The 20,767-nt window shown below is 37.9% G+C and overlaps 1 protein-coding gene across 5 annotated transcripts in view; it reads left to right on the top strand.

The window, feature by feature from the left end:
* Positions 1-20,767, top strand: part of LYST (lysosomal trafficking regulator) — a 78,981-nt gene that overhangs the window by 6,056 nt on the left and 52,158 nt on the right. For 3 of the 5 annotated variants that reach the window (XM_042025288.1, XM_042025291.1, XM_042025287.1), the window contains exons 2-8: positions 7,879-7,963; positions 9,160-9,358; positions 10,251-10,341; positions 12,389-14,465; positions 16,105-17,137; positions 18,403-18,564; positions 19,213-19,369. In XM_042025288.1, coding sequence (XP_041881222.1) covers positions 9,167-9,358; positions 10,251-10,341; positions 12,389-14,465; positions 16,105-17,137; positions 18,403-18,564; positions 19,213-19,369 — 3,712 coding nt within the window. In that variant the 5' untranslated portion in view covers positions 7,879-7,963; positions 9,160-9,166. Of the gene's footprint in view, positions 1-7,878; positions 7,964-9,027; positions 9,055-9,159; positions 9,359-10,250; positions 10,342-12,388; positions 14,466-16,104; positions 17,138-18,402; positions 18,565-19,212; positions 19,370-20,767 lie in introns of all 5 variants that reach the window. The other 2 variants (XM_042025290.1, XM_042025289.1) reach the window with 2 other exon arrangements.

Here is a 20,767-nt window from a genome sequence, read left to right as displayed (position 1 = left end):
CTTCATTTTTCTGGTCATTGTTATAGGTAATTATTGTGTAATTAAGTGTAATTATTGATTGCAATTTTTCTGTTGGCGTCTGTACTCCTTGACTAATTTGGAGTGCTGTTTAAACTTCAAAAATAAGTAAAAAATCCTAGATGTTCCTTATTTGCATTCCCACTGGAGAAAAGCTACCTAAAATGAGATGATGTGAGTCATTTTGCCTGCAGTTATCTGGAATGTTGACTGGGTCATCTGAGTCCAGTTCAGTCTGAGACAGGCAGCTGAAACAAATGCCTCTTTGCTGTAAAGCCCGGGAGAAATACAGGGTCTGTTTCCCTAACACCACCAAAGCTGTTTCCAGTTTTGTAAAGAAGCTGGCATACTGATCTTAACAGGAATAGCAGTGTATGTAACTCTCAGATATTTAGGTAACTTTTTAAAATTGCCAGCTGCTGTTTTGTCTGCTTCTGATTGATAATAGAAAGTACCTACTTCATTGACCAGTATTAAAGATTCAGAAGTGGAATTAGTTTTCTGACCTTTAATGACTTTTTTTAAAAAAAGAACTCTGATCATTGATCTTTCCCTCTTATTTAGTTGTTCTTAGTGGGTAGTTTAGTCACAATGCCAAAACTTATCTTAAGCACTTTGTAGTTTTAATCCTCTAACTACTATGCTTTCATTTAGCATAGCCTTTATTCATTCATATCCCTTCACCAAGAGTGCCTCAAGATACTGCTCAAATTTTTACTTCTTCTCTTTCTCCAAGTATTGGTACAATCAAAGTGTATGATCTTATAAGTTACAAAAAGTTTTATATGAGCCTCTAGATCATGACTTGAGTGGATATTTGTTGTTCAAAATGCAGGATGGTCTGCATACTTGTAGTGTGGCCCCAACTATAGTCACAGAGACCACACTATCTCCAGTACTGTGGATTAATGTAAGAGAGAGTATCACAAAGTCTGCCTGGTTGTGCAGGGCTGATCTCTGTGGGCTCAGTACTGGAGACAGAGGCCCTGAACTTCTGACTTACCTGCTGTGCTAGACTGCTGCTTTCCTTTCACTGTGTAGAGTCTGTGCAGGTTAGTCTTGATCTTTAGATTTAGTTGTTACTGTGCAGCCGTGACTGTTAAGGCTTGCTTATAGTCTGTTCTGTGGTTAAAGTATCAAACCTAAAGTATGGAAGAAGGTATCTAGGGGTATTACTTGTATTTATTTTTATTTAGGGAAGAGCTTGTTAGCAGTCTGAGTAGTGTTCAGAACAAGGCTCACTTAGGAGCATTGCCTTCTCACTGCCGAATGTTTTACAGATGATCTTCATCCTTCATCTTTCTTTTGTAAGAACTTACTGGTCTTTGATAGATTCCACCTTGTGGTGGAATTAGTACCATGTGTTTGCAGAGGTATTGGCCTCTGACACTTTGGATAAGATCTGGAAGAGATCTTAGCCTTCAACTTGGCTAACAAAGCTTGTTGCCAGCATTCTCATGGTATTGGTAACAGCATTGTATTCTTCAGTGTGTTTTAGCTGATGTTCGTGATAGCAAGCATATTTGTTTTTGACGTGGTGCTGCAGTGATTATCTTCAAAGGCCCCCAGCTTTCCCCATGCCTCTTGTAAGGAGTGCTTATGCTCCATGCCTGTATGCAGTGGTCTGAAATGTGAAAATTTTAAATGAACTGGAATGGATTTAATTTGGCTAACAGCTATGTTGTAGTTACTGACTTTGGATAGTGTAGGACCACAATCTTAGCATAAACTTGAGTATAGCATACGTACCGGGCTAATGTATAACTTGAGTGTAGGTGGTTGTTTGAGAGCCTGTCTTTCATTAGTGTTGTACTTTTTATCTTGTTAGATGAATCATCTCTCATTTTTGTGCTTGATTTCAGGCTTGACAAGAATGTATTCACGGGTGTTTCATGTTGCTTGACGACTAAACAAAATTCCCCATGAAGCTGAGAAGCTGTCTCAAAGCACTTGTGTAATATGCAGCTAGCTTGTGGGATTCTTTGCCATTAGCTCTGTCTCAGTGGTATTTCCCCCAGACTCAAAAGGAGGAAATTATTGATAATCTGTTAACTTGTAAAGGGAATATTGATATTTGTAGCTCAAGGCAGAACCTGAGAACCTGATGAATTTTAACGTGAAAAAATGTCCTAAGATGACGTTTTAGAAACTGTTGAACAGAAAAACATGAACTTGTGTGAGGGAGTAGGGTGTATTGTTGTATGTAGACAAGAATAATGTGTATATGTTAATCTGAGATACCTCTGAGCAATGGTTCTATAATTTAGAGCTGATTTCACCAATAGTTATGCAAGACAAGTAAGATTCTAGAAGCAGTCGTGTTGGAGAGAGCAGACATAAACACTCAGCACTCAGAATATATCACAGGAAGCTGATTAAACTCTAGTAAGTACATTAGGTTCTTTTGAAAGAATACGCTGACCAAGTTTTGGAAGTGTAGTCTGCAACAAGCTTTGTGCCCAGTGACATTACCCATGAGTTTTATTTCAAACTGTCAAAAAACCTGAGGCCTGAAAATCATGGGAAACTATAATTTGGGAGTAAGCAAGTGTTTGGTTTTTTTCTTTCTTCTTATTTCCCTGTGTGGTACACCACAGATCTGGGTCTTGATCAGAAGAATGACAGCTCTGAAACCCTTTCTGAGAAGGTGACCTGCCTGCACCTGCTGTAATGCCTCTGTGTATCTCAAAGTGTCTGTAGCCTTGGGTATGTTTGCTGACTTGATTTTGTATATATATATGACAGGTATTTTGGAGAGCACATGTTTCTTTTATTTGAACAAACCTGGCATATTATTTGTCTGATCTCATTTGGTTTTTTCCCTTGGCATTCCTATTCTGCATCAGGAATGGCTAGTTTAGCCATCCATGTCAGTGTTCCCCGACCATACACAATATGAAAATGAATGTTTTTATTCCTTTAAAGACTATTTTTTTCAGTAAGCACAGATAATTCCTTTAAATATTTTTTTTTTTCAGTGCAAGATACAATTCTTTCGCATCCACTTACAGGTAGAAATTTTTTAATTCTCTGGTTGTACAAGCACCGAGCTTCATGGATTAGATTTTTAATACCATGGCAGTAGAACACAAGTAAACAACATACTTACAGAAGGTTTACAATACTTGTAGAAGCAGGACTCTCAAACTTCAGGCCTTGCAAGACAAACATCCCTCTTAAGTGAGATGGGAGTTAACACATAAAAGTGGCAATATTAAGATTATACAGACATAAACATGCTTGTGTGTACTAAAACATCATTGCTCTGATGGTCTCACCATACTTTTGAGGGTTCATTAAAATAATACTTGTTTACTGTCTTGTGCACTTGACACAATTTCCTGGCTTGTTAAAAGGACAGTGCATGTGTTATTTAACCAAACATACCAAGCATTTTAGGTTTTCACTTTTTTCTTTATTATGGGGAGAGAGACTCTGAATAACTTGTTCAGAAGTAATATTGATCTAGTGGACTACACATAAGGCTAAAAGCTGGTTACTGAACTCCTTGACAAAATCAAGGACTTGGCTAGAAATAGCACTGTGCCGAAAAAATTGACAGCTACCTGCAGTCTGATAATAAATTCTGTATGTTAAGAGGTTGGTTTTTCATGTGCTATGTCATGGTTGGAGCAGCACTGCCTTAGTATGTAATGGGGTTTCTGCTTCTGTAACCCCAAATAGTTAATAAATAATAGCAGAGGACAGAGCAGACAGTGGTTGAAAATATTAAGTAGGGGGTCTTCTGTGGAGCCAGAGTGTTGTCTGGTATGTCTGTTTTGAGAATGAACCAAACTTGAAAGTGTCTTGGTTTTGCTCTTGTTTGCTCATGTTTTTGGCTGAGTTGTTGGATGGTTTGCAAATGTTCACTGTGTTTTGTAAGCTATGCTTTTGGCTGATTGCCCTGCATCAGTAATGCAAAGCATCAAAGTGTCTCAAGCTTTCTGAGATGCTCTGCTTAAACTGCAGGTTCCTGTTTTCTTTAGGTCTATGTGTTGCTCCTGCTGTGTAACCTATTTTTGGCAATGTCAGCTGAGTATTTCTTTCCAGCTTGTGTAAAGTTTTGAATCATATCAAAACAACAGAAAATGAAGAATGCTGATTTTGGTGATGCACTACTTCCAGGCTTTACTTGCATTCTCTCACCACATACAGATTTCAAGGCAGCACTTTACTTCCCATTTCATTCCAGGCCACACTAGATATGTATTTCTCTGTTGCATGCTCTCATGCACTTTCTTTTCCTCCCCAGTTTGCACAGAGGTTTTTATTCTTAGTCTGTTAGTGAATTTCTTTAACCAGACAATCAAAATTGCTGTCTGCCACTAACAAGCTAAACTTAGTTTCTGCAATAACTGTGACAATCTTTGCTACAATAGCAAAAGCCTCTTGTGGAGTGTCCCAGTGTTAATAAGATGCGGATGCTCTTCATTATGTATCTGTCCTCTGCTAACAGAAGCTTGAGCTTAAATTGCAAGTTTAACCCCAGAATAAATCTGATTAAATAATGATTGATATATTAATGTAAAAATCCTTCAAAAGGTAGCAAATATGCTCTCCAGAGAATAAACATTAAGTGCAAACAATGAGACTGGGAAAAGCATTTGCTAATGGAAATGAATACTGTATAAACTAAATGTAGTGCGTGTTGGCCAGTGGTGAACTTGTATTCCCACATACTTTATCCTACAGAATGGGTGAAAAGGCTGCAAGTTTTGAACTGAGGCCAGAAAAAACTTGATTGCACTATGTCTTATGGAAACTAAGGTTTTTTTCAAAGCATTAATTTTAATACCTACTGAAAATGCAACTTCATTGCAGTTTGTACTTTTATGGACTTACACACGTGCCACGCCTGGTCAATGTTTATCTCTTACCTGAAACAGAAAACTAGGGAAGATAAATAAATTAACAACTTCATGTAGCTATATGTCATCTAGTATTCTTTTACTCCTGCTGCATCTGTTATGCAACAGTTACTGGAGGTAATAGACTAGTATTGAGGGCTTTTGACTTAGTACTGTATTTCATTATGATGGTACTGTAGTAATTTAATAGTTACTGCTTTTTGTTGTTTACTGGACATTCCAAGCCTTTCTGGGCAATGCATTGCTGAAAACATGACTAAGGAGAAGGCCCAGTTCACTCTAGTATACAGAGTACTAGTTCTGACTATGCTTTTGTTGCATTTTCTTCTTTACACAAATTCTACTGTTGTTAGAGATAACATCTCATCATTAGCACTAATCTAGTATATTAATGATTCAGTGTTCAGGATTGCTGAAGTGGTCTTATTTTTGAGTTCCATCCTTTTATGAACAATTTTGATATTTTCTTTTAAAGTCCACTGAAGCAAGTACAAGACACTCTTACATTTTAAGATGCTCAGTTGATTAGGTACTTCATAAAAATGGAAATAAGTTCAGAGAAAATACAATTTTCAGGTGTAAGAAATCGATTTCTACCACAACAGTAAATAGGAAATAACTCCCTTGAGAGCTGATGCAGAAGGGGTCCAGAGGGCAGACATGATACAGGTTGAATTATGAGCATGATGCAAAGATTGGCATGAAATGGGCAGATTATAGAAGAATATCAGGTTATTCACAGTTAAGTGATTTTTTTTTTTTTTAACTTGTGGGCTTTTTCCTTTTATAAATAAATACTATGTAGTAGAGGTGATTTTTATGATACTCGTGTTCTAGGAAAAGAAATGGCTTCTTTTTTTTTTTTTTTTTTTTTTTTTTTTTTGAGGAGCTGGCTGTGTGAAGCTCTGACACATAGTGTATTTCAGAGCTGTAAAACTGTAAATGTCTCATTGTGACTGTATACAGCATTCTAGTAGGTTTCTTTCTGCTCTCATACAGCTTAGTTCATAAGTGATGTTTTAGGTTTTGGAGGTTTTATGTTGTTAAGGTGACATCTCTGAAGTTGAAAGTACAGGGGTTTTGTGTAGCATCTGCTTCCATATTACCAGGCACCACAGCAGTTAAAGATGTGTCACTTGAAACAAAAGAAAAGTGCTGCAGTAGAGTAGATCCTACTTGAAACAAGTTGTCTGGCATACTTTCTTGGAGATGAAAGTCTATGCTGTGTAGGGTGGAGTATCAGCATACCACGATCTACAAGAGAAGGGTGAAAAGCAAGTGGAAACCTTAGAGTGGGGGTGGGTTACAAAAAAATAATAAAAATGCAATTAAACAAAAGACCCAAAACAACAAAAACACCCCCATGAACACCCCAACCTCTGCAGAGGGTTTACTGTGCTATAATGTCAGGAGGGCAAGTGGTTCACGGAGTTCTTCTTTGAAAAGTCAGGTTCCTAAAGTGCTCAAGTCACTTGTCAGGAAGCAAATACAAAAGGGAAGAAGGTTGTCTGTCCACAGACAGCTTTTTTTGGAAGCTTCTTCATTAGCTCTCAGTTCTCCTTGTACGTTCTTTGTCTCTAGCCTCAAGATAAGTTGAATAATGAGGTTATATCACAAACTGTTTTGACAGACGCATTTGTGCTGTCAGTCTGTTTCAGAACTTAATTGCAGAAAAAGAAATAGGTACAACAAAACTCGCTAGCACTTGTTGAAACAAGTCCTAAAAGAAGTGCTCCATTAAACAGCATATCTCTTCACAATTTTTTTTTCTGCACTGTAGGATGAGAGCATCTTAATTCCTTATCCATTCTATATTAAATTATTGTATTCAGAATATATGCGTAGTGTCTTTTTGTGTTAATGGTAACAAAATCGTACTTTATCTTGCTACTGATCCACCCTTTTGATAGAGTATGGCAATGTATGTTTAATCCATGTAATAATGCAAGCAGTGCAGGAAACCTGGAGACTGAAGCTTCAACTGGAAGGATACTAAAATGTGATGGACAGCTTATCTCTACATCTATTAGTCTGGAGCAACTGCAAAACCACTAGCTTAAACTATTCTATTTCAATAAATTGTGAATATTAGCTGAATGGGTAAGTTAGTTTTTTTGTGAGGCTGTGGATGCAACACGTTTCCTAGCACTCAGAGGGAGGCCAATTATTAGGTGCTTGCCTGGGTAACCTGTAGTGTTTGTCTCCTTCCTTAAATAAGTCTGTCATGTAATGGTCATGCTCATCATAACTAACTTAAAGCTGCAATTTTTATTTACTTGCCATCTGAGAATACTAAAATAATGAATTTAGTGTATTTCTTTCCTTTTTTTCCTGTCTCTATCTGTTGGGGGCTTTTTTCCCCCCAAAATTAACTGTGGATATAATAAATGTCTTCTGAGTGCTCACTTAGAGACCTTTAGTAGCTTAATGTTTTTGAGACTTTTCTTGGTTATGACCCTTTGCATTCCCAGTGATAATTTTTCACTTGATGAGTTTCCCACTGACAAATTTTCAATTTTTATTAACTAAATCTTCCCCAGTGCTTAGTGTAATAAAGATTGGTATTCTGGCAGGACAGACTAGGACAGATTTAAGATGCATTTACTCAACACCTGACTGCATAATTCAGTTCTCCTGCTATCCCTCACTTGTACCTGGAGCTGCAAGTTCTTCAAATATTATATATGCAGGTAGTGATCACTAAAAATTCATACTGTTCCTGGAGGGAACTATTTACACTTGCATACCTAGCTCCTTTTGCTTTTTAAAAACTAATGAATTTTATTATGTTAATTTATCTCATATATGCCAATTACTTTCTCTGTAATAGGATTTCTGTTGTGCACAGTCCTAAGCTAAAAGTGAAAACCAGGGCTTTGAAGCTCAAAAAACCCTCAAGGACTCTTCCTAAATTTCAAATAGCTATCATAAAATAACTTTTAAAAAAATCAATTTCATATTAACCATGATAATTTTCTGTTTTTAAAAACAGGTGAACCAAGAGTGATATTTCCAGAATATATTTGCTTTTTCTTCCAGGTAGGAGATAGATGTGTTAAGCTGGCAAAGGGATTCTGGTAAGAATTTTTTTGTTACTTCTACAGTGAATGTCATATATATAAGTGCTTGCAGTTTTGCTACTAGAAGGAGCTTTCTGTACCATTAGTGCAAACAAACTTGCTTTTACTGCGAAGGTCTAATTTTTTACCTACTAATTACATATTAATCCATCTGTTATATTTAAATGTTGCACTGAAAGTTATTTGGCTTTTTTTTCGCATATTCTGTGCTTGGATATAATGAAAATACTTGACTTTTGAAGCTTTTACTTCAGCTGTTTATACAGAAATAGGAGTTAAATGTGCTGTTGTAGCACTTATTAAGTAGGGTTTATGTGGATTAAATCATCTTGTTTCCATAGTTGCCATCACTGGTTCTTGTTTTTGTTTTGCTTTCTTCAGTGATCCTCTTGAGAATTTTCTACAGCTGAGTCTTGCATTTCTTGTCTTGTTTGAGTTAAATGTTTCTTCATGTACTAGTGCTGAGCATCCAAAGCAAAATTAATCAGTTTGGGAAGCAGAACCAATGTTTTTGGTATTTCCTCCTGAACAGTGGCAGCAGAATTGTCTCTTGAATTAAGCACACTCTAGTAGCGACTGCTACCCACTCAGTTGTGCCAGAAGGAAAACACCTTCTGGTTTAGTTGTAAATCTAAAGCATTGTACTTCTGCAACTCCCAAAATTATCTGAACTCAGTAATTTTTTTTTTCTTTTCCATTTGAAACAGCCTGAATACTGTTGGAATACATAATATGATATTGTTCAAATAACGTATTAAAGAATATGTTTTCCGTACAATGATGTGTACGTGCTGTGTGTTTTGCTCTTATGCTTCAGGTCCAATACCTTTTAGTAGCAGACAAATGTTGAAGCTTGCATAGAGGTTACAAAGAAAAGCTGGAACAATGTCATTAGCTTCCATTTATGCAGTAGGAGGGAATGGTCTGTCACATGCTTTCACCTGATAGATTTATAAAATCAGTGTTTGGGGTCCTGAGCTGTTAGCTAAAGTTTCACTGATATTCTCTAAGTTCATTCTTTTCTTTCCCTTCCACCCTACATCGCTGTATTGATTCCTTAGTTCAACAGACACTATCTTTTGGAGGAGGTGAGAGACAGGGAAGAAACACTCCTTTTTTTTCCCCCCAGTATTTTGTCTAAAAGGTATGTGTTTTCTGATGGAGTTAATTTCTGTCCTTTCCTCTACTTACAGCTCAGACATGAGCAGTGCCAGTAACTCACTGGCACGGGAATTCTTGACTGATGTCAACAGACTGTGCAATGCAGTGGTACAGAGGACAGAAGCCAAGGAAGATGAAGAAGAAGAAACTCATATGGCAGCACTGGGACAATACTTAGTTCAAGGCCGTGGGTTTATTTTGCTTACCACTCTGAACTCAATTATTGATCAGGTAGTAGCTTTTCTTAACTGGTTTTAATTTTTGTATTGAGCTTTGGCTGTGTGGATTTTTCTGGCTCATGTTGTTCTTGGTGCTGGTTTTCTTTCCTTTTTATGGGAGAGTGCATGAGTTAATTGGGAAAACTGGAAATTCAAAAAGATATGTTGCAGTTGCATTCTGTCCTTTAGCAGGAGCTGAAAATGCAAAACTAGATAATCATATACCTGTTTGCCAGCTCATATTTGCCTAGGCATCTGTGAAGCTCAAGTGCAGTAGCTGGGTGGAAAGAGACTTCAGTTGCATGTCCCAGAATGATGTAAAGTGCCAAAATGCTTGAGTCAGCTTTCTCTGTTTAAAAGTTTTTGTTCTTTAGGACTGAAACCGTTCTGATAGCACTGCAAAGCATCCCATAGGAATTGTGTTTGAAATCTGATTTCTACAGTTCTTCCCTCCACTGAAGTTCTTAGTATATAAGTGTTAGAATCCCAGCTGGAGTGGAGGGTTTTTAGTGGTTATTCTGTGGTTTTGACTTTTTTGCTGTTACATTTTTGGAGCAAAGTTTCAAATTTGTCTGGGGTTTCATGTTGACTTTTTAAAATCACTGTTCTGTGCTTCTGACTTTTCTGTGGGGCTTTGGGTTTTTTTTGGGTAATTCTTTCTACAAGGGGTTTTAGGAGAGCTTTGTATAGAAACTGTTGCAGAGGTGTAATAAATATCTTGGATGCTTTCTGATTGGCTCTAGTTAATGATTATAGCAGTCTTTGCAGTTGGGTCATTTTTTTCAGTGCTTAAAACAGCAGAAAGTCATAGGGAACTGAATGCTGACTAGCTTGGTAAAATAAAGAAGGTTAATCTATTTTTTAAAAGTACAAGATCTTTTGGTTTTATTTTGTTCCTAACATAGGAGCTGACATGTCGAGAAGAACTTCTGACCCTCCTGCTGTCCCTTCTGCCATTGGTGTGGAAAATCCCTGTCCAGGAAGAAAAAGCAATAGGTATGTTTTATCACTGACAGTATTAAGCATGTAAAATAAGTGATTTGTGTTTTACTATAGAGCCTAGGACTTTGTGCTAAAAGTAGCTCATTGTAGCACATATCCTCTAATGTGGAATGAAGATGTGAATTCTGCAGAGAATTTAAATTAAAAAATGGCAATCTCCTGTCAGCATACAAGGAAGGTGAAAATTGTGCAGAGAAGGTAAAGGCTTTTGGTCAGTGTGAAAGGCAGTGCTTGTGTTGCTGTCTAAAAACTGAACAATGAAATGGCAGTGATCTTAGTCAGATTTTTTTGTTTTGTTTTGGGCTCTTAGATTTGTCTGATGCATTCTTTTCCCTCCCAGAGGGTAAAACAAAGAGAATGAAAGAAATGAAGTTACCTGACTGTTTGAGAGAGCTTTTAAGGATTCATACCTGAAGCTCTTCCAGGGTTCTTTTTGCTATTTGAAATTCCTCCAAATTGAACGCTTTTGTTAATGTTTGTAGACTTGGAGTTTTTAAAGGGCCAGTTTCATAGAGCTTTTATATAATAAGCTTTCCTGCTTGCTCAGTTGCATCATTCTTTCATGCCTGTAAGCATGATGGAATTAATGAAATGTTTTGGTTGCTCTTAGTGGCTTTTCCAGAGTTAGTTTAAAAGGCTGTTGTGTAGAGAGGTTTTAAGATGTGGTTTACACACTACGTAATGCACAGCTTTTACTTCTACAAATTACCCTCTCTTAGTACTGATACAGTAAACACAATGTATGCAGTTGTGCACTAAGTAGTTGGGTTTTTTCTTGGACTGAAGTAAGTTCCCCTGTTAGGCAGCTTTTTTCTTCCTGTGCAGGTAATATCCTTTGTTTGGTAAAGTACTGGTTAATTTCCTGCCTTCAAAGTAGATGATGTTTCTTCCTTAAGTATCACAACTATGACTTTTGAAACAGCATGGCACAATAGTGCTTGCACATGGAAGCATCTTTTCTTTCAGCTCAAATCATGTTTATAGCTATTATGTGGGCTTCTGGGGTTTTGTGGGGGTGGGGGCTGTTGTTGTTAACTGTGGCATTTTTCTAAATACTGAACTTATGGGGTGAAGGATACTTGCACTTATTTTATGGTACTTATTTTACTGCCCGAAGCATCCCGTTAGTCCTATCACTACTTTAAAACAACAATGGACTTAATCCAAGAACATGCAGAGTTGTTTCTCTGCTTGCTTTTTTTGATAATTTGATCTGAGTTTACTGATATAAATGAACCAGTGGTACTTCTGTTTTATTTTTCAAAATGTTCTTGCCCATAGAATCAGATTTAAATTTTATATTTGCTATTTTATACTGCTTACCTGAAAGTTGGGGATTTTGTCTTGGCTTTTGTAGGAATATTCAGGACTCTAACCTTTATTCATTTCCATCTCCCTTTTGTCCCTGACTATTTTTAAATCCCCTGCTTTTATTTCTGCTGCTTATATTTGGAGCAATTAGTGGTGAAGTAAAGACTGAGGTCTGTATACTTGAAGATTTGCACTGATAATAAGTAGAGAAATTTATTTTTTCTATTACCACTAGTACACTAACAATGTCCTCATGCATTCTAAAAGGTCTGTGAGCTAACACACCCAGTTCCTATAGCAGCTGAGTTGCAAAAAGTGACAACGGAGCATCAAGTTAAAAAGACCTTTCTTCCTCCCTTTAGTTTGCTTGCCAAAAAGTTCTTTCACCTGCCTTGATGACATCTTGTCTTGAGAATGGTTTTTTGAGAATAGTTGTGCCAACAAAAAGTTTTAGGAAACCTTTTAGCACACTTTTGTCTAACCCTAAATAGAAAATGAAATAATTTGTCTAGGCTTTAAAAATAGCCAGTATGGCCCGTAAACATGAGTTGTTGCTGCCTGTTTTATACTGAAAATGTCTGACATAGGTGTATGCAAAACCATGACCTATTAAGATACAAATTTGCTGCATATTTTAAATCTGGAAGTATTTAACTATAAAATTAGGAAAAATGCTTTACATATTATAATGCTCCTTTAATGTTCCTTTGTTATTTTGCTGTTTCAACAGATTTTAATATACCCTTTACAGTAGACATATGTGTGACCAAAGAGAATAATACAAGTTCTGTGAAACCTACTCAGGAAAAACTAAGCTTGGATGGAAACGCTCATTCATTTCTTCAGACTTCTGTGAAACTCAGTCTTCGCTCTCGAAAAAGCGGCCGTCTGCGCAAAACCACCCACCGCTACTCTGTGCGAGATGCAAGGAGGTCCCAGCTGTCCACGTCCGATTCCGAAGGCAATTCGGATGAAAAGACTGCTGTAATAACAAAACACAGGCGCTCCCAGTTACTGCAGCCCTTTTTAATGGCTTCTGGTAGGGACAGCTACCCTGGAGGTAAAAGTGATTGCCGACCTGCCGAAGTGGTACCAGATTCTAATATTGATGCCCCTAATCTAGAAAGTTCCAGCAAAGTTAGGCCAGCATTTGGGATTTTGAATGAGCCAGCTGCAGGAACTTCTGAGAGCAGCATGAATAACTCTCCTTTTGACTTATGCCATGTCTTACTATCTCTCCTAGAGAAAGTGTGCAAATTTGATATTACTTTGAATCACAGCTCTGCTCTTTCAGCGAATGTTGTGCCCACATTGACAGAGTTCTTATCAGGATTTGGAGACTCTTGCAATGTAAGTAGTAACACAGAAAATGAAGTGGTTTCTGCAGGGTGGACAGAAGAACCCGTGGCTCTGATCCAAAGGATGCTCTTTCGAACAGTGTTACATCTTATGTCTTTAGACATTAGCAATACAGAAACAATGCCTGACAATTTACGAAGAAATTTAACAGACTTACTTAAAGCAGCATTAAAAATCAGAGTTTGCTTGGAAAAGCAACCTGGTCCTTTTGCTCCAGGATACAAGAAAACACTACAGCAGCTGGTTCAGGATGACTATATGTTTTCTAGGTATCGTCACAGAGCCTTGCTTCTACCTGAGGTTATAGAAGGGGTCTTGCAGATTTTGATCTGCTGCCTACAAAGTGCAGCCTCTAATCCATTCTACTTTAGCCAAGCTATAGATCTGGTTCATGAGTTCATACAGCAGCAGGGATTTAAGCTGTTTGAAGTAACAGTGCTTCAAATGGAATGGCTGTGTATGAAGAATGAGGGAGTACCTGGAGAAGCCTCAGAACATCTGAAAGCCCTGATCAACAGCATCATGAAAATAATCAGCACTGTCAAAAAAGTGAAATCAGAGCAGCTCCACCAATCAATGTGTACAAGAAAGAGGCACAGACGATGTGAGTACTCTCACTTCATGAATCACCACAGAGATCTCTCTGGGCTCTCTGTATCTGCTTTTAAAAACCAAGCTTCCAAAAACCCTTTTGAAACTGCTGATGGAGAAGTTGATTATCCTGAGAGATGCTGCTGCATTGCTGTTTGTGCACACCAGTGTTTGCACTTGTTGCAGCAAGTTTCTTTGACCAGTACCTGTGCTGAGATTCTCTCAGGTGTACATAATGTAGGAATATGTTGTTGTATGGACCCGAAGTCTGTGATTGTCCCATTGCTCCACGCTTCCAAGTTGCCAATCCTAAAAAACTTTCAACAGCACATACTGAACATCCTTAACAAATTTATATTGGATCAACTAGGTGGAGCAGAAGTCTCTCCAAAAATTATACAGTCATCATGCAATATATGTACTGTTGACTGTGATCAGCTTGCTCAGCTGGAAGATGCCTTGCAGGGCAACTCTAGTGATGCCAGTCCTTTGTCTAGTTCCTCTTGCAGAGTTCAGGGAATTCTGCCTAGCACTGGATCTGAAGATATGTTGTTGAGATGGCATGCACTGGAGGCTTATCAGGACATTGTTTTTGAAGAGGACAAACTACGTGGCACCCAGATCGCAAGCCATATTTGCCACTTAATTCAAAAGGGAAATGTAGTGGTCCAGTGGAAACTGTATAACTGTATCTATAATCCTGTGCTTCAGAGAGGAGTTGAGCTAGCTTGCCATGCTCAGCAGCAACTTGGAATAAGTACAGGTGATAAACAGATGTGCAGTTACCATAGCCAGAATTTGCCTTCTGAAGTGCTTCAGGTTTATTTGCAGATGCTCCCTGTGTTGCTGAAATCCAGGTTGGTTGATTTTCTGTTAATTATTGGAAAACATGCTAATTAGGTACAGAGCTTTGTATATTTTTTACTGATCAGAATGTAAGTTTTCTTTGGACTCTAGGCAATGTTTTGCTATTGCAGGTGGCAACAAGGTAAATGCTTGAGTAACGAGGTATAAGCCTAGATTCATAAACCTTAGGAGGTGAGGGTTCTTTACTCATGAGTTATGGTCTTTAACAAGCCAAACTGTGTAGCAACAAATAAAATCTTTGTCCTGTGTGACATACTCTCTGCCTCTTCATTTCTTATTCTAAAATTAGTCTGGAATGTTAAACAGATTGATATGTCATTTTTCTGTGGGAATTAGACTACTTAGTTTTCTGATCTGTTTCCTTTTTCCTTCTATAATAGAAGGAACTATAGAAACTACCTTTCAAAAATAAGGCTTGATGTTTACTTTTCCTGAAATAATTGGTTTCTAACTTACAAAATCCTGTTCGTTGAAACATAGTTTAAAAACAAACTAAAACAACCCCAAAACATAAAAAAGGCACAAACATTCTCCCAGGGCATAAAATAGAAACTTTATTCATTATTAAATGGATTAAGTAATTGTTTAATAAATATATGGAAGTTTTTTCAGAATATGAATGTGTCCTTTTGTCCAGGAAAGCTTCTGATTTTATTTCTCTTGGAGTCCTGAAGTGAATTTAGTGGGTTTACTTAAGACAACGAGTAGACTAGTACTCCAATTTATGTAAAGAGATTATCTCATACAATTTTAACTTCTATCCTAACCTAAACTGTGTCAGAAGCTATTCATTTTTGAAAGTGTACTTAGTGGCAAAGAGGCAAGAGAAATAAAGCTTAGATTAAGAAAAAAGTTTAAGATGTCCTATTTTTTTTTTTGCTGGCTTAAGGGTGGGAATATACAAGTAAATGATTCTTCTGATTCTAGAGTAACTTGGTTAGATTAAAAGCTGATCCTGTGGGGAAGGACATGGGAGGTAAGTAAGGTGGATATCTACGAGCAAACATAATATGCTAAAAAACTTCCAGATCCTTACCCCAAATTTTGTATGAACTTAACATAATGCTTGGAGAGTAGAAGAACGGAAAAATAGACTTGGAAGCAAATATATGGAAAGTTTTTTTGTCATTGGATATGCTGGCATAACAATTGCACAAAAACTTATGCTTGAAAGGTATTCCTAAATTTATCTGAAATTCATCATCCATGCAACTAGTAGACATAGCTAAGAGTATGTCTTCAAGTTTCTTTGAGAAGGAATCTCTGCTTTCTGTTGAAATCACAGAACAGAGAAATAAAGATACTTACTAGCTTCAGTTGCTAATAAAAAATTGGGGGAAGGAAATACCGCTAAAGAGAAAATGTCATAAATAAAGTTAATAAACCGCCTTTAATGTTTTGAACATCATATATTTTTGTGGTCCACCTTTTAGCGGGAGGTATTTCCTACATTATATCTCAAAAAAAAGTTGAATTTTCCACTACCAGCTAGATGATGCTGACTTAGGATCCTAGAGTACTGCAGACAACTTCCTTTTCTCTCTAAAGTAATTTATAGCAATTGCTCACCTTACATGAGTTTTTTGGCTGATTTTGTAAAGGTAACTTTCTTATGCTTTTCTCTTGCAGGGTAATTAGAGACTTGTTTCTGAGTTGTAATGGAGTGAATCAAATGATTGAGCTAAATTACTTAGATACATTAAGAAGCCATTCTTTGAAGGTGTTAGAGACATTGATACTCTGCCTCGATGATCAGCAGGAAGACCAAGCAACACCAGAACTGGAAGGCCTGAACAGTGAACAAAAGGAATCTGTGTCTGACTTGCCCACTTCTCTTTGTAGCCAGCATGCTGTTTCAGAAGTTACTCAAAGCCTGAGCAAGTTTTATGCTGGCTTGAAAGAGGCTTACCCAAAAAAGAAAAAGTCTGTGAGCCAAGACATTCGTGTCAACACAATAAACCTGTTCCTCTGTGTTGCTTTTTTATGTGTAAGTAAAGAAGCAGATGGTGATCTGGATTCAGCTAATGAGTGTGAAGATACATCAGGATATGATAGTACAGCTAGTGAGCCATTAGGCCACAAATTACCCTATCTGTCCCTGGAAAGCCTTACTTTGCCCTCTCTGGAACATATTCATAGGGCTGCAGATATTTGGTCCATGTGTTGTTGCATCTATTTGTATAGTTCAGTTTTCCAGAGACAGTTCCATAGACTTGGAGGCTTTGAAGCATGCCATAGATTACTAATCCTGATAATTCAGAAACTTGCAAAACATAAGGAAAATGAACGAGAAAAGAGGGAGAGAGTATTGAGTGAAAGCAGCAGAAGTTCACATGGGAATCCTTGTACTGAGCTTCTCAACAAGGATGATTCTGTTCAGCTGGCTAAAAGCAGAGAGATGACACAGTTGGAGCTTGATAGTTCTGGCAGTCTTGCTGGTGCTGAACAGCTGGTGCCTGGCTCTGTCTCCTGTGACAGCCCTGTGAGCATGGAGCATGCTTCAGTTACTTCAGCTGCCAAGCTTGAAGGGATAAGGACTTCTGTAAGAGAAGAGACTGAGTGGGCACTTCAAGGTATCAGACTTCTAGAAGCTCTGCTGACCATCTGTCTACACAGTGCAAGCACCATGCAGCAGAAGACGGAAGGGGAGATGTTTCACCAGGTACTGTGCAACTTTCCCTAGCTTGCTTTGCTCATATTTGTTTCATACAATATTATTTTAACAGTAATTTTGTCAAAAGTTCTTCTAGGGAGGTAAAAACCTTATGCTGTTTTTATGGTACCATATATTGTATAGTACTGAAAGCATACAGCTAAGTAATGAGATTGGTAGAGTGGTGGTCTGCTTGAGTAATACTCTTTTTAGAAAGAGTATTCAGTGGAGAATGTGTGTGAAAAGGATGCTGCAGGAAAGCTGTGTAGGCAAGATGTCACCGTTATACATAGTGACTCACATTGCTTTTTGCCTGAGAAGGGACTACTGAAGGGCACAGATACTGAAAGGACACCTGAAAAAGTTATTCCTTAAGCCTTAGAGGTGGACTAATTCAGTGTTCCACAAGAAGTTGTTAATTCACAGAAGACACCTCTTTTCTTTAATGTTTTAATTGCTCTTTTGAATTTTACTTGGCAATCTGTTGCAAAGCAGGAGGCATTAAGTAGAGGAAAGAACTGGAGTTCTGTCTCCAACACTCATTACTTTTGTGATCTTGGACATGTCACCCTCTGTCTTGTTAACTTCTAGTAGTGTTGTGGTGTGATTTGAATGCACAGCATACCTGAAACTATTTCAAAGATGTTTATTTTTGAAACAGCACTTTTACCTGCAAATAGTAGAAAACAGCATTTTGCCAGATTTTTTCAGTGTGTAGGTTCCAATTAAATGTCATGGCATATAGGATGAATCTTTCTTATTTCAAGAGACTGGATGAAGTCTGGTGATTTTAGATGAGAAGTCAGATTGATGCTTTTTCCTGGTCTCAATGCACATTGCAATGCACACCCCACAAAAGATCTGGTATAACATTATAGGTCTTACTAATTAGCATATCTATCAAAAATTCCCTAATGAGAGGCTCAAATGAGCCCCTCTTTCTCTAAGGAACTTTCCCTTGGATGGTTTTATCTTAGTTTGTAAAATGTGTTCTGGAGAGGACCTTGGGGTCTGGGGCATATTGATCCTTAACTACAAAACTTCTAAAATGTTTAATCTCTTAGCTTAACAAACAAGTTTAAGAATGTAGGCAAAACCCACTAAGAATACAGAAGTTGTAAAAAGGTATAAAAGGGGTTTAAAAGAAAAAAATCATCATGGCATCAAGATTTGTGTAGGTGGAAGGAGAGGCTCTTAAATGAAAGAGCTAGACTGTTTGTGTCAGCTAGAAATAGAAACGTGAATCAAAATGTTTTTTCTCCCCCAAAACACAGAATACCTGTGTGGATGATATCTTACTTGAAATAAGAGAGCAGCTTGCTCTGGCGAAAGTGGTAGAAACTGACTTGGCAAAGCCTCTGTTTGAAGCACTGCTTCGAGTTGCCTTGGGCACTTTTTCTGCTGATCTGGATCATTCTGAAGAAAAAATTGAAAAGGTATGAAACACCAGTTAAGCAGTCTAATTCTGAATAATGCAAGATTTTCTCAGGTTTGTTCTCTGGGTCTTTGTAAACTTGACAGGAAATGTTTAAATATGTTTGATTATTGTGACAGTTGAAGATGAAATCTCTGCTTCTCGTATGAAAGTGGAATGCTGTTTATTGATACGATCCCCACATTTGCTGCTCAGAAATGAGTCATGCCCCAAAAAGTAGCAAGCTCAGTCAACCTGATGTTCTCTTTACTCCTTCATCTCACAACAGTGTGATGAACTCCTAAAGGAAGAGCCTCAAACAGGGATGTTGAGTGACCTTATTGACTGTGAACATCTTCACCTCCGAGTGAATGTCAAGGTGCATGCTGATGGTGATAGTGATTTGGAAACACAGTTACTTTTAATGCTGCTTACTAAAACTCTGATTAGGTAGTTAGTAAGAAAAATCCCTCTTTGTGGATTCAGTTTTTTACAAAAGAATGAAATATTTTAACGTATCTCAAGTTTCTTGAAAGTGTACAATTAATTTGTTTATTTTCCCAATGGGCTTGGAGAAAATAGGCATTTGGATGGTTCTAAATTATTTGCTTTTCTGATTCAAAGATTTTTTTTTCTGACCAATCATAGTCTATTTGGCTGTATTGTACAGACCCATTACACTGAGAAGGAGCCTGTGTCACAACCTGGAGAAATTTCTGAAGAAACCGAAGAATCGCAAAGCTGTAGTCTTAAACTTTTTGCTGAAGAGGAAGGATATGAAGCAGATAGTGAAAGTAACCCTGATGATAGTGAAACTAAGAATGAAGGTAAATGGGAACTTTCTGAATATACAAAGCTGTCTTTATAATATAGCAAAGCTTGTTTGTCTTTTGAAATGTACCAAAACAAGGCAAACACCTTTAACAGATAGAAATAATTAACTTTATTTACTTTAAGTAGGATGGAGTTACAGATGGAGAGATGATAAATATTCTTATTGAGTGTTGAAGAAGTTCTGTCTTGGTTGTTTTGGCTTATGTGACTCTTGTTCTAAACTCATGTTGCTCAAATATATTATTGTGGTTTAGAAACTCCAGAGATATTTATCAGTAGCATGTTTGAAAATCAATGCTCAAATTTTTTTTCTTTAGAACTATAAGTATCTGGTGAAAATTAAATAGTCTAATTGTCTTATAGAATACCAGATTGAAAGGGACCGCAAGGATCATCTGGTTCAACCTTTTTTGATGAAGGCACAATCTAGACAAGATAGCCTGGAGCCCTGTCCATCTGAATCTAAAGTGCCCAATGTTGGGGAATCTACCCCTTCCCTGGGGAGATTTATTCCAGTGACTGATTTCTCATTAGGAAAAACTTTCCTGTTGCATCTATATGGAATTTCCCCAGAAGTAACATGTACCCATTACCCTTTGCTTTGTCCATGTGACTCCTTGGAAAAAAGGAGTCTACCTTCTTCATAGACACCTTTTAAATGGTGGTAAAATGTCCTCCAAGCTGCCTTTTCTCAAGGCTGAGCAAGCCCAGTTCTCTCAATCTTTCCTCTTGTCTTTTTTGCATAGTGGGGACAAAGACTGAACTCAGAGTTCCAGGTAAGGCCTGATAGTGCTGAGTAGAGTGGGATAATTTCTTTCTCTTTCCTGGTGGTGTCCTTGTTGATGCAGCCCAGCATCCCTTTGGCTTTCTTTGCCACAGCAGCACATGTTGATGCATACTGAAGTTGCTGTCCACTGGGATCCCAGCTCTCCAGACAGGCAGATCCCAGCCTGTGCTGCACTCCTGGATTCTGTTTTCCCATGTGTGAGACATTACATTTTTCCGTGTTGAACTTGATAAGGTTCTTGTTAGCCCACTCTTCCAGCCTATGCAGGTCTTCCTGCAGGCTGGCTCTCCCTTCCCAAGTGTCCACTTCACCACTCAGTTTGGTATCACTGGCAAGCTCCATCAGGGGAGATTGGTCCCATCACCCAGAGCACTCAGGAAGGTATTAAACAGCCTTGGACCCAAAATCCCTCCCTGGGGACCCCACTTGTGACAGTTTCCAGTTTGAAAAGGATTTACCACCCCCTCTGGATGTGGCCAGGCAGCCAGTGCCCACCCAGTGCACAGACCCCTTGTCTCCACCCTAATGCATCAGATTCTCTGGGAGGAGCCTGTGGGAAACTATGGAAAGGCTTGGAGAAATACAGGTAGACAGCATCCGCTCC

The sequence above is a fragment of the Corvus kubaryi genome, unplaced genomic scaffold, assembly GCF_017639235.1.
Source record: "Corvus kubaryi isolate FWS band 111438036 unplaced genomic scaffold, C.kubaryi_AGA036_p1.0 37266, whole genome shotgun sequence".
NCBI lineage: Eukaryota > Metazoa > Chordata > Aves > Passeriformes > Corvidae > Corvus > Corvus kubaryi.
This window is presented reverse-complemented; position numbering and strand designations above follow the sequence as displayed.